Source organism: Pempheris klunzingeri, chromosome 16, assembly GCF_042242105.1.
Source record: "Pempheris klunzingeri isolate RE-2024b chromosome 16, fPemKlu1.hap1, whole genome shotgun sequence".
Lineage (NCBI taxonomy): Eukaryota > Metazoa > Chordata > Actinopteri > Acropomatiformes > Pempheridae > Pempheris > Pempheris klunzingeri.
The window spans coordinates 19,821,838-19,835,213 of NC_092027.1; the positions used below are offsets into that span (position 1 = coordinate 19,821,838).

The following is a 13,376-nucleotide window of genomic DNA, read 5'->3' on the forward strand; positions in this document are numbered from 1 at the left end:
TTTAACACACACATACACACTTGCAGGAAGACTCGACTCTCAGAACTTCCCCGACAACGTTCATGAGTCACTCTATCCACGAGAAAACAGGAAGATGTCCCGTATACAAACTGCATAATATAGCAAGCAGCTGGAGCCCTTTTAGTGTTTGCCATTCCAAATAATCCGACTGAGGTTAAACCCTAAAACCAACATGGAAACATATGAAAAAAAAAATACTGAGGTCCTTCTCCAGATTAGCACCTAAAACACACAGTTATTCCACCTGACAAATATGAGGTCATGTGATAGTCTGAAGCTATTTGAATAGATTTATTCGACTTTGTTGGTATTAGTTATTGGAGTTATTCATCAAATAAATTATAGTTTCATGAGGCCACTGTATCTACATGGGTTAAAACATAAAAATAAAAAAAGCCTGGTCCTTTATACACAATGCAGATATAGACCTGACAGTCTACAGTGACCTTTCCAGCAGTATGAACTGGTCTTTGTCACGCTGTGATGGAGTTTGTCAGATGTAGCTGTACAGTTTGCTTTCAGGTTAGACTGTTTTGGCTACCACACAGACCTTTGTGACTACTGGTACAAATTCAAAGCGCATTGGCGCATGCAGTAAAGCGTCTTGGATGTTTGTGCTGAGGGCATACGATGCACCTCCAGCTGGAATAAGATTCAAGTAAGATCAGGAGCCGTTTCGCAGAAGCGCACTACGAGTCGTGATGAGTAATGTTTGACTGAATTATGCTCCAGCACGCATCGCCCTGACTGACAAAATATTTGCTGATCAGGTTCAGTGGTCAGCTGCCCCCGTCCCCCCCCGTCCCCATCCAAAAAAAAAAAAAAAAAAAAAGCTTTCGGGTTAGATCGCTCTAACTCTTCTTCTGGCCACCACAGGCTTTTGTGGCTGTCATCACAAATCAATGGTGCACAATGCGGTCATTTGCACAATTTGCACAAAGCCAAAAGGACATCTGGACGGTGTTTATATGAGCGCAGCACAACGTACCTCCATTTAGAGTACAGCTGCAACCTGAATAGGAAGAGCAATATCAGGGTCTGTGTTTGGGTTGTCCACTACAAACACTTGCAACAGGTAAGGCCGAATATTATCTGATCAGTGCTAGTTGTACCTCCGTTGCTACTACCTGCCTAAACAGTGGGTCTGACTAGTACCGCTAAAGTGACAAACTCCATGTAGGGCAAGACAAGCACAGTATAACCATTTCCAAATAAAGTCAATTTCATCTTTAATGAAGTCAAGCTACAGTCAGGACAGATGTAGAAAGTTCTAAGGCCAACATGACTGACGGACACAGCTGCTTCAGGAGCTTATGCTTCGTCTTTATCGGGCTTGTAGATACACAAGGTTCGGGCTGACGGGTCGGTGGCGTTGTTGATCCAGCGCGGCATCCAGTAATGGGAGATCCACTCGGCTCGGCCCGGGTAGTGCTTCTCAAACACCTGTCTGAAGTAGTAGGACTCTTTGGAGCATGGGGGGTTGTGAGAGAACGTCTTTGGCGCCTTCTCCATCTGATCATCGTTCACCTGGGAAGACACAGGGCACTTCAGACGCTGTGGCATCATAGAGGCTCTCACAGAGCTTCCTCCGTTCCGCCAAGTGGATAAGAAAACGTGCAAATAATAGTTTTCTGTCTCGTGTTGAATTTTCTTTGTCTATTGTGCATCTCAATCAACCTCTGTGAAAACACAGTACACGACGACTTAGCCGAACACGGACAGTATTCAGAGCCAGGTGTGTCCCACAACTCAGCACAGTCTGCTGCAACACACCCGTCCACTTGTTGGGAGTAACGCAGGTGGTCCAGTGTGCTGGTTTTTAAGGCCAACAAGAACTGACTCATTGCATTATGGGTTCAGCCTGAACAAATGTTATTCATCAGCAACGCTTAGGCCAGAACCTCAACAGGTCTCTTCATACCAAAAATCTCTCCTTGATTTAACGAACAAAGACCAGTTTGAAGAGACCTAAAGGAAACTTTTGGTTTCTTACGATCATGAGAACACATAACCGTACTTTCTGTGGTTTTAGCCATCATTCTTAGAGGTTTCTACTATCAAAGAGGGTGCATCATTAAAGTGGACACTACTGAACAAAAGAGAAGTCACTAGTCGTGCAGGTGTCGGTCCTAAAGCAACACATACCATTGACTCTATGTGCTCCTGCAGGCAGGTGTACCAGGACTTCTTCATAGACATCACACCGTCACTGAAGGCCTCTTTGCGCCTCCACAGGATGTCATCAGGGATCAAGTTGAGACCTTTGAAGGACTCTCTCAGAAGATGCTTCTCCACTCCGTTCTGCTCACACGGGACATAGGACGATGGTTATTAAGCAGGGCCTCCAAACATGACTTTGTGTTTTCAGCAGTGAAATAAACACCACATCAACTGACCTTAGGTACCCTCATCTCGTGAGGCAGAGAGAGATAGTATGCTGTGAATCTGTGGTCCAGGAAAGGCACTCTGAGCTCCAGACTGAAAGAGAAGGAATAGATCTGATGAGCTTAGACCAAAGAAACAAGTAAATATATGACAACGAATGGGGAAGCAGGAGGACTGCAGGACTTAGTTCAAAGTTTCATTTTTAATTCATTTACTTGCACCACAATCAGTTACTACCTAATTAGCGTTGATGGCTTTCGCTCCTGCCGATGATCAGGCTCATTATCAAGGTTCAGTTAATCCCATTTTGCACCAATTATGATGAATCATTCACTTGACTGCTGATGGTCTTTGATCATGCTGCTGTTAACCGTTTTATCCTTTTCCTCTCGTGAAAGAGTTCACTTTTAATGGTCCAAATACAACAAGATCTTAAAAGCTTTCAGGTAATTTCATCATCACAGAAAAGAAACATTTCTAAATAAGCTGTTGCACAACATCAATTAGAGCAATGTCAGAGTGTCTGTGCTTTTCTTTTCAAATAATGACGGGCTTATCTAATAAACATAAGAACACTGATGTAGCATTCTCTAGTTTTGAATACAAGGATGTAGGCAGGACAGATGATTTCTTTCACTTAAAAACAAAAATGTGATTAAATGTTTGAAAAGATGGAGAAACTCCACTGTTGCCTCCAGCATGCAAAGACGAAGTATCCCACGTTATTCGAAGAAAATTGTTTAATCAGAGGGTTTCCAGAGTTTAAAAGACAGCATTTTCTTGCATAGAGGTTTTTCTGTTTTATGGACACACTGCAGGGTCATTGTACTAACGGAGTGTTAGTGATAAAGACGGTGGTGGATAATGAAGCGAAAGGTGTTACCCGTGTGCAGCAGTGGTGCGGTCAGCGCGGAGGACATCAAACATATAGAGCTCCTTCATCAACCGAACGCTGTCCTCTGCGGCTTCTTTAGCAGTTGGAGCCTGAAGGGGGAAAACACAGCTCTGTCAGCACCTACATTACATTATCGCTGTCACGATAACCAGCGGCCGCAGCCAGTCTTTCCAGCACTTCACCGTGTGACTGGTGCGATGATGAGAGAGCGTGCCCTCTGCCGCTGCAGCCGGCAGGGATGCACAGTGGGGGTGGGGAGGTCATGAAACACGTGGAGGGCAGCTGTGTGAGGAGCTCCTAGTCTACTTTAAGTACAGCTACAAAAAGATCTGATGTATCCGCTTAAAACAGTCTCATCTATTGTTGACATCTTTTACACCCACTAAAGGCCGAACTATAAAGCTTATCTGTAGAGAACTGAGCTCAAATCAACATACGCCACAACCACATATTGTGCTGTTGAGCCACCATAAATCACCATGGGGGGGGGGGTCCACAGCCCTAATTAAAGCTCCTTTCAAACAAGCACATGCTTCTCACATCGGAACGGTCTATAAATATTTCCCCCTCCCAGTGTGACTGGAGCTGAAGAGCCACCACAGTGGTTGGACTCACTGTCGCTCCCAATACTTTTCATTTTCATTTCAACCATTCATACGCAACATAAAAACAGCGACTGGGTCGGACCAACATGATACAGTCTTCTCCTGAAAACAAGCAGTCTAAGGACCACACAGGTAACACGGCTTCTCTCCCTGCTCCTCTTCAACGTGCACTTAGGGAAACACAGACACCAACACCGGTACTGGATATCTGTCTGACAATGACTCGAATAGCTGGATCTTCAACTATGTCGTGCGTGTCATGCGTCAGCAGCAGACCATTAACCTCACTGTGATCAGACTGTTAAATAACCGGTGCAACCGGCAAAACCAGCTAGGACAGCCGATAAGTCATAAATCAGACAGACAATCTGCTGCCGCACGTTATCTGACCTTCTAATCTGACCTGGAATTCCTGCTACTTTTAAAATATTTTTACCAAGTTGCTGGTCCACCATTTTTTATAATAATATACAAGTGTGTTTATATCTATATATCTATGTGTTTTACAAAGTTAGTAAAGCCTGGTGTTGTCTGATCCTTTCTCTTCCACACAGTGAGAGGTTCAGCCACTGGTGGTCAACAGAGACAGGGTTTGCAGCTCCTGTTGTGTGATGCTGTTTTGCATGCTGTCAGCAGACTCTCTTCAGGGAGTTTAGTAGGGTCACATAGTTCAACATATTGTTACTTACTTCCAGTTCTTTCCCTTCCATTGATTTAGAGCAGTGGTTCCCAAACAATACAGCTAAAGTCAAACATTTAGTGTAACTGCTTCCTCGTGGAACCCAGAGGAGATGTCCCTACTCACTTCTACAGCATGGTTTCTACAACATCTACTAACATTCTCAATATACTATGTGTTCACATTAACACAAAATGCTTGCCTTGCAAAACAAAGCAATACATTACTCGAACCTGATGTGGCTTTCACACTTCTATGCAGTAACTCGCCGCCTCCAGTAATTTCAATGAGGGGACAGCAGTAGAGGGGGGGTGCTTTCGATTACCGCGTAGATGTATGAAGCGGTTGCCGTCCACATACGGCCACAGGCTTCGCTCTGCCCGCAAACGTTCAGAACACTGACTTTTAGGCGGTAAATTGAAAACAGTGATAATGGTGGTGTTGGCTACCTGGAGCTTTACAACATGGCACTAGATAGTTCTAGAGGGCTAGCTAAAGATAGCTTACACAGCTACTACTACAGAAAATGGGTGATTTTTGGTTCGACTGGCAAGCTGGTAGTACCAACAAAGGGTGGAAATAATGTGGTGTTACACACTCTAGTATAATATGTGTCATTTAAACCGAGGGCGGGGGGATGGTGTACCAATAGTATGTCGTAATGGAATTGCAGCCTTGGACTGTAGCGGCAGCAGCTGCTTTTAAATATGCTTCTCTTTTTTTAGGAAGCCTCTTTGAGATAGGCGGCTGTGCCACGGGTCACGGGACACTTTAGTGAGACTCATTCAGTCGTGGGAGTGCTTTCTGCAGGACTTGCCTTGTGGAAGTAAATGTATCCCTGAGTCAGCTCATCAGAACCCTCTCCGGAGAAGATCACCACGCTGTCTGACTTCTCTCTGATGTACTTTGAAACCAAGTACATCCCTACAGTGGGACAAACAAGAGAGGAGGGTTTTTATTACATTAAGGAGATGAAACACCAAACCGTCAAATCAAAATAGGAATACCTATCAATAAAAACAAATCCCTTGGTGACTTATAACATTTGGGTCTCATACTGGTGATGAAGAGCTGAACATTACTAACAGAGTATTTTCTATGCCAAAAGTTGGACATAAATAAATAATGACAGTATCAAATCCTCAGAGAAACATATGGTCACATCTGTCACTAATAACTTCATCTTTGACATCTTTTTCCAACAGCTGAGAAAATATTTTTTTATTTGGGTCATTTGTTATTTAAAGATGTTGAAGATTGTTGGGTTGTGGCCATTATATTTTTTATCATCAATATGATAATGATGATGTGGTGATGGGTTATGGCACAGTATATGTCCTGTAGGTCGCTCATAGAGTTGATCGATGATCATCAGTTCCTTTTCTCTCTCCACTCTCTAAAACAACCAGAAGTGTATTCTGAGCTGTGCTCGTTGCACCTGGTGTACTGTAAACAATGGTGGCCGCTTTATACTCATTAGAGCAAATGTATGTTTGCACATTTGCCATGTTCAAAAGAGCATTTAACTGCTGCTTAACTGGCCTAACCTGGCGGTATGGAAGCCACGTTACAAACTGTGCCTATCGCTGGTTTTCCTGGCGCTGTAAACCCCACACTCACCAACAGAGGCACGAATGGTGGTGATGTCGTAGGACTCAAGGTGAAAGATGACATCCTCTACAGCTTGGATGCCTTCTTCCGCGGTGAAGTTCACTTCGTGGTGTTCACTCCCAATGTGAGCTGCAACCTGACAAACACAAACCAAGAGACTAAAAAAAAACCAAGAACTGTACAAAAAAAAAAAAAACTGTAGACAGAAAAATTGCAATCAACATGGTCTGAAAGCCTTTCATCGGAGGAACAGACCTTGCGAGCAGCTAGGATGTCCGGGCTGTCCTCGGACCCGATTGCAAATGTCTGAATAGGATACTTCAGCTTCTCCTCCTTGGCCAGCTTCACCAGTGTAGCCGCCACCAAACTGGAGTCCAGACCACCTGAGTGAGGGTCATCAACACAACCCACGTCAATCTCCACCCGTTTCATCAACAACGCCTCCCGAAACAATTAGACTCAGGCTAAGCTGACGACACCGTGCTCAATACTGATGAAGCAACTGGGCTGCGGGAGGGGGACACGTGCAGCTCGCTCTTCAGAAGGAGAGCAAATGTTGGACATGTTTGGAATGAGCTGACACTGACATGTTAGTAACATATTGAAAATAAGCTAATATAACTGGTAACTGTAACTAATCTGTATTTTAGAGGCTCATACCAATATTTGTCACGTTTACTGGATGTGTTGAACATTAGTATAGCCACATCACAGTCTTGGATCTTGACAGTTAGCCACAGTGCTGGCTGCAGCACCATTTTTAACGGTGACATTTTGAGCTGGCCCTGTGGATAGTCACTACACACCATGCCTCCAGCTAGGATTAGGGTTGGACAGTATTTTACTGAATCCAAATTCTTTCAAACGCAGTAGACTGTATGTAAAGATGGATGACAAGACAGTTCCCAAAAAGTGAATCTGCCCAAGCTTCTGGTAGATCATAAGGTCATAAACCCCGCCCCCTCCATGTTCATAGATGGGACATGGGCCAAACTAAACAAAGTACATGTCGGATGAGTTTTTGCACAGTGGGAGGAAGTGGAGATGCGTCATCCATCTTAACATACAGGCTGTGGTTTCAGTACACAGATGGGAGGATTCTAGATTACCTGACAGAAGACAGCCAATTCTCCTGTGAGCCATGAGCCGTTTCCTTACGGCACTCTCAAACAGGGTTCTGATGTTGCTTTTTACCGTTTCCTCATCAAAACCTGCGGAGAAAGCAGTTTTAGAAAAATGTCCTTTTGAAAAATGTTTACCAAATGACCAAATTTACACTAGTGAAGAAAACACAGCCTCATACTTGTAGGCAGACTCTCCACTGAGTCGTAGATGGCATGAGCAGGCTCCTTTGTGCAGCAATGAAACTGATCCATTTGAAGGGACTCAACTTTGCCGTTCAGCTTCAAGTCAAACACCTGGAAGTGCCCGGGGGGGAAGGGGACGATTTCGACGGACTCTTTGGACTTAGTAATGTCAGTGAGGCCTGAGAACAGAACAACAACAAGTTCAATAATGGAATCAAACACTCACTTCATCACTTCATGCCCTGAACTGTTGGGGGGCAATAAACTATCCCATTACCTTTGGCTTCTGAGCAAACGGCGAGGAATCCATTGTCTGTCTGGAGTTTGAACAAAGGCCGGACGCCGTACGTATCTCTTCCCAGACAGACTTTTCTGTTGGCGGTGTCCAGCAGAATGAAAGCAAAGACACCATCCAGGAGAGAAGCCATCTTCTGGACACCAAAGCGGTCATACAGATGAAGCAGAATCTCACCATCCATTTTAGTCTGGTAATCAAAGTCAAACTGCTTCTTTAGCTGAAAGAAAAACACAAAAACAGCACAGACAGGATTATTTTACGTTCTCTGGTTTCTTCTCATAAAAGCAAAACGCTTGATTTAAAATTTCAAGGCAGTCCATCCAAAACATGTACGATGTTTCAGTCTGGACCTGAGTGGTGGAGTCCCTAGAGTGGCTACAAAGTTAGTGAAAGTCTGTACAAAGTCACATTCTAACTCGCATAGCCTTAGCAACTGCCACTTAGGTTGTGTTAGTACACTGACAGTCTGACAGGCAGACAGAACTCTCCAGCGGCCCACCGATGTAGTCCCAGTTGCTGCCAAGTGACAACGACAAGTGATCAGCCTAGCTAAGAAGCTACATGCTGATAATGAAAAATAAAGATAAAGATTTCAACCGAGTATAGAAAAAATCCTGAACGCCACCCTGGGCTGCAGACAGCTGTGGGGTGTTGAAACTCTGTGAGACCTGTAGCAGATGCTGACATGTAGCATACATTTTATCTTTAAGGCTGCTCAAAGCAGACGGAGTCACGAGATATGCAGTCTAAATACAGATCACTGCTCGCAATGTTTGTCCATCCAAAATAGAGCAAACTGTACGAGCTGGAAGGAGCACCTGATGGAATGATGTTGGCCTTAAATCGTGACATAATGGCTGGCAGCGTAATCCTAGTGTCTGCTCGCGTTTCCACACACGTCCTTGTGTGCGTCAGCCCTGTGATAGACCTTAGTATTGGCCAATGTGTGATGGTATAGGTTTCGCCCCCTGCCAATGCCAGTGTTTGTGAGCACACACAAAAAGATTGCATAACAGGACAGTGTTCCCTCCAAGCTGGTGCCCAGTGTCAGTGATTCCACTTTGTCCCTAGAAATCCAGTTTATACAAGAGGGCTTTAACTTTTTGTTTGATTGTAATATGTTCCGTAGAGCCCGACCAATACATTGGCCAATATTAGCTTATCACAGATGTATTGGTGTCTGTGTACGCTGGTGAGTAACAAGACATTTCAGAAATGACCATTCACCAATAACCTTTTTTTATTGAATTTATTCCTAAGAAAGGTCCTAACAAAAGTCAGATTCATGATGTTTTCTAAAACAATAGAACTGTTCGCGTCTGTGTTCCTATAGTTGATGAATCCCGTTGTCCTTGTAAATTGAAAGCCAGTTGCTATAATTACCATACGTAAATGCCCTGCCAATCACCATGAAGGGCATGAGACCGCAGGGTTGTGCGCACGCAAGGAAAGTTAAGAGAGCAAAAAGAAAATGTAAATGACTGTGGAGCACTGGACTCATTAGCTCTGAAGTGGATTGGAAGTGAAGTTGGTGAACAGCTAATGAGCCGTCGCATTGTGGAGAGGTACGTTTCCTATTGCTAGGTGATGACCGTGGGTATTTAATGATTAATATAAATGAAGGGACCTGACACCTTAATATCAAACCTGGGGCTGCTGGCTAATGACCAGTGAAACAGTTTAGTTGATGGAGCTCAGTTTTGACTGGATAAACTTGAAATCTGTGCTACAGCTTATTCATCTGGTGTGTAGCAAGTACAGACTGTCATTTACCATAAGATCCTGACCAATCCCGATAGCCTGACAGCCCAACTGTAGGACCGAAGAAAACACAGATCAACAGCTACCATATCCTTACTGTGTGATGGTTGTAAATCTCTCCGTTGTAGCACAGCCACAAGAAAGGGAACTTCTTGATGCGCAAGGGCTGCATGCCATACAGCTGGTCCACAATAGCCAACCGATGGAAGCCGAAACAGCAGTTGGTGAAGCCATTGACGTTTTCAAAGCGAAAGGCATCGGGGCCCCTGTGTGCGATCTTCATGGCGTTGGTGCACTGAGTCGACAGGCACTCATCGCTCCCAAATAAAGCCCAAATACCACACATTTCAACGCTGTGGGAGATGGATAGAAAAAAAGAGAGAGAGACAAGCATATACAATGTTGATTAGTATTCAGTTTACAACTAAGTCCAACCATTTTGTTTTCAGCATCTGTTGAAAAATATAATATTTCTGAGAGATACTTGTAATGGGAAAATGTCTGGTGGTAGGGATCTCTTAGAACTGCTGTCAACCAAATTAGATCAGACACCAACAAACAGCTAATTGTGAGTTAACAGCCACAGGAGGTGTCACAGCACCAGGAAGTGTTTGCCTGTTCTACAGTTGGTGAATTACAAGGGATGCATTACACATTTTGCACTGAGAGAACAGCTGTATTCTGCCACGCCTGTTTGGTGTCCAAATGAGGAAAAGAACCTGTTGCTGACACTCTACGTCCTGTTTTTAATTGGTAAGATTAAAAACTATGAATGGCTCCTTAAGAACAACGCAACACTGCGGATTTTCAAATTCTGAAAAAAAAACTAATTTACATTGAAAACCAGCCACTGAACATTTCCCATAGATATGAAAGCAGCACGGCCCTGTGTGACGTCAAACGTGCCTTCCCGCAAACTGCAATGAACTGGAGCCAAGCCATGTGCTACAGTGAAAGCACCACGTGAAGAGGCGAATTGGGAGTACACTGTAAAGGATTACCGTGGCTTCCTAATAACGTTTTGTTTTATCAGAACTTGGGAACATTTTGTCCCGTTCATAGTTTATACACACGTTCTGAATAAATGATGCAACAGTCGGTGCTGGGCTAATACATATCTGATGTTACTCCACTATGCTATGCTAATATTCATTCATTCATTCATTTTACACAATACATGTAAGTCCTTTATGTCAAGGCCTTGTAACGTTAGACTTACGAGCCATAACGCGAATTCACTGTGGCCCAAGGCAGATTGCATACGTGTAACGACGGCACCAGCCCATGCATTTCCTAGCTAACATATGTTCCGTTCTCGCGGTAATAGCGCCTACCGTCGAACTCCATTTAAAATCTTGCCAATTAAAAACGTGCTCAGCTTTAGCGAATATCTTAAACAGTTAACAGCATGGTTACTGAGCTCTAGTAAATCAATACGTGGTATTGTTAAACTCGGCTTTGACCAAGAGGCATTTATTTGAATATAACGTCAGAATGGCTTATCCTTTTTTCCCCACCACTTTCCACCGGCACACGCCGGGTGCGCCTGAGCGTACGGAGGTTAGCAATGTCAATGAAATAACCTGCTAGGATTTCACCGAGTCAAGATGCTTCCTGGTGGCTCGTGTGTACACCGAATTTTCACAAACACTCTACTCATTCTGAATTGGTCATTTTCTCTAGTTTTCCATGTATACATTTCATTGATAACACATTAGATGGAATATAGTAAAGTTTTTGAAGGAGGATTCGTTTAAAAAAAAAAAACCCATTCAAATTAGAGTCAGTATTTCTGTTCACAACGCGAAATTCCAAACACACAGACGTTCTGTCCTAGAAAGTCAACTCACCTTGGTCTGTCGGTCCGGACAGCTGAACTGATGTCAGAGCAGCAGTCTCACTTGGCTAAGAGCTTTCTGACGCCACAGCATTGACTGCTGCTAGAAAAGGAAAGGAAGTGATTCTGCCTTCAAAATAAGAGTACGTACTCATGAGGGGAATGTAACAACACTGTAGGTAAAAATTATATTAAAATGCGTTGTACGATCGAGATTCTGTGTTAAAACTACACCTGTTCAACAAATACTTAATAGACATAGAAGTAGTCGTAGTTTGCCGCATTGACATCATTTTCTGATCATTTCTGCTAAAGCTACATGCTAGCTGAGGTAAAATACATGTGAAAGACTGATCACAGTCCTATGACTATATCTATAGTCTATATATAATTACATTTGCATTAGGTTTCATACTTGTCTTATCTTTGTTCGTGCGCATTTTGCGTCTATTCCAAAACTTGAAGCGTTGAGTAAAAAGTTTTATTTTGAAGGCTATATCGATAGAGAGATTAGTGTTTTTTTGTCAACTTGACTACAATGAAAGCTGCCTGCAATAGTGAGTACTGTTGCATCACCTGGAAGTTGCGCCTCAGCGGAGACAATCTATCACAGTATCACAGAATGTACTATTGTGTGTACGTATTTAATCTATTTACTACCATCTACTGTGGTAGAAATGGTTTTGTTTCGAAGGTTTTTGTTCACAGGCCTGTGCCCTTTTCTCTGCCAACATGACACTGTAGCCTCCTCAATGCAATGTTGCATCAGCTTAGCTAAAGGCTAATAGCACCCCCCCCCCCCCGTAATCACTCACCACTGCACGCTCGTTACAGATGATTTCCTTATATGATTACTGTGGTATTTCCCCAGTCACCGAAACAGCAAGACCATTCACATATGATAAGTGGATTATGTTCCAAGATGGTGCCTATTCATTGTAATGAATCACACATCAGAGTGCTTTTTCCTCTTGCTTGGCTTCAGTACCTTAGTTTACCACCACACATGCATTATTGCATCAGTCTCTTTTCCCATTAAGATTGACTGAGATTATGTCAGACAAATGATTTTCTTTCCCTCTGCGCTCTGAAGTTTGACCATATATTTATGGTTCAGACATTCACAGTATGTCAGAGTAATATTTGACTTGGTGAGACGTTTGATATGTGCTAGCAACACTTTTATAGTTGTGATTTTGTAGTGGTGGTGTATTGGAAAACTGGATCCTGAGCTTTTTTTTGTTTTGTTTTGGAGTACTACAATTGACAGCTGAAAAAGACTGAAACCAGGAGTGACTCCACCACGCTGTGTCTAACTTCCTTGGCTGATCTGTTGTCAGTGAAATGTGACGTTAACAGACTGCAGGCCACCGATTGGCCAGGGAGTGACGTCACTGGATGAGTCATGAGAGCGACTCGTTCACAAGAATCGAACCCGCCGTTTTTAAAACCCCGGAAACAGAGACCGGGCGTTTTTATTATTTCTGTGAACGAGGTAAACGGATACACCCAAACCATACACTCCGTGTCCTTAGTTGTGTTTGTGTCTGTGTCGCATACAAATGACGCCACTGGGGTTTCGGGCCGGCTTGCTATGACGACCCCACCCACTTTGAGGTGGTACGCAATTGTAATGGAAAACGGCCGAAACAGAGTCGAGTCAAGTCGAGCAAAAACTGTAACGGAGAAGCGCAATTACGCTTCACGAGCCCCCTCTTCTTCTCCGGTATCACCTCAGGCCTCTGTTTCCAACGCTAGTCCGCCCTACTGCCCTTAGAAATTATCACCTTATAAAGTTGTTTTGGCAGCAGTCGTGCATTCACCCATCCAGCTTTAAAATTAGACCGCTGATAACCACAAAAGTCGCACGATGGACGGTGGTCGAACATGTGGATTTGGCCCTGCACCTGTACTACCAGCTGAGTGATTCAAAGACACACCTGTTCTCCTTTAAATAGCGTTTCCTGGAAGACTGGT

At 43.7% G+C, this 13,376-nt stretch overlaps 1 protein-coding gene across 1 annotated transcript; it reads right to left on the bottom strand.

Annotated features, from left to right (window-relative positions):
• Window positions 1-1,233: 1,233 nt before the first annotated feature.
• On the bottom strand, window positions 1,234-11,456 carry asns (asparagine synthetase). Its single transcript, XM_070846939.1, has 12 exons — window positions 11,413-11,456; window positions 9,660-9,915; window positions 7,781-8,018; window positions 7,500-7,682; window positions 7,306-7,407; window positions 6,452-6,579; window positions 6,206-6,332; window positions 5,403-5,509; window positions 3,290-3,390; window positions 2,418-2,499; window positions 2,167-2,322; window positions 1,234-1,548 (listed from the first exon to the last, which is right to left on the bottom strand). The coding sequence occupies exons 2-12, from the start codon at window positions 9,906-9,908 to the stop codon at window positions 1,333-1,335; spliced, it is 1,689 nt and encodes a 562-aa protein (XP_070703040.1). The 5' UTR covers window positions 9,909-9,915; window positions 11,413-11,456; the 3' UTR covers window positions 1,234-1,332.
• Between the last annotated feature and the right edge of the window lie 1,920 nt (window positions 11,457-13,376).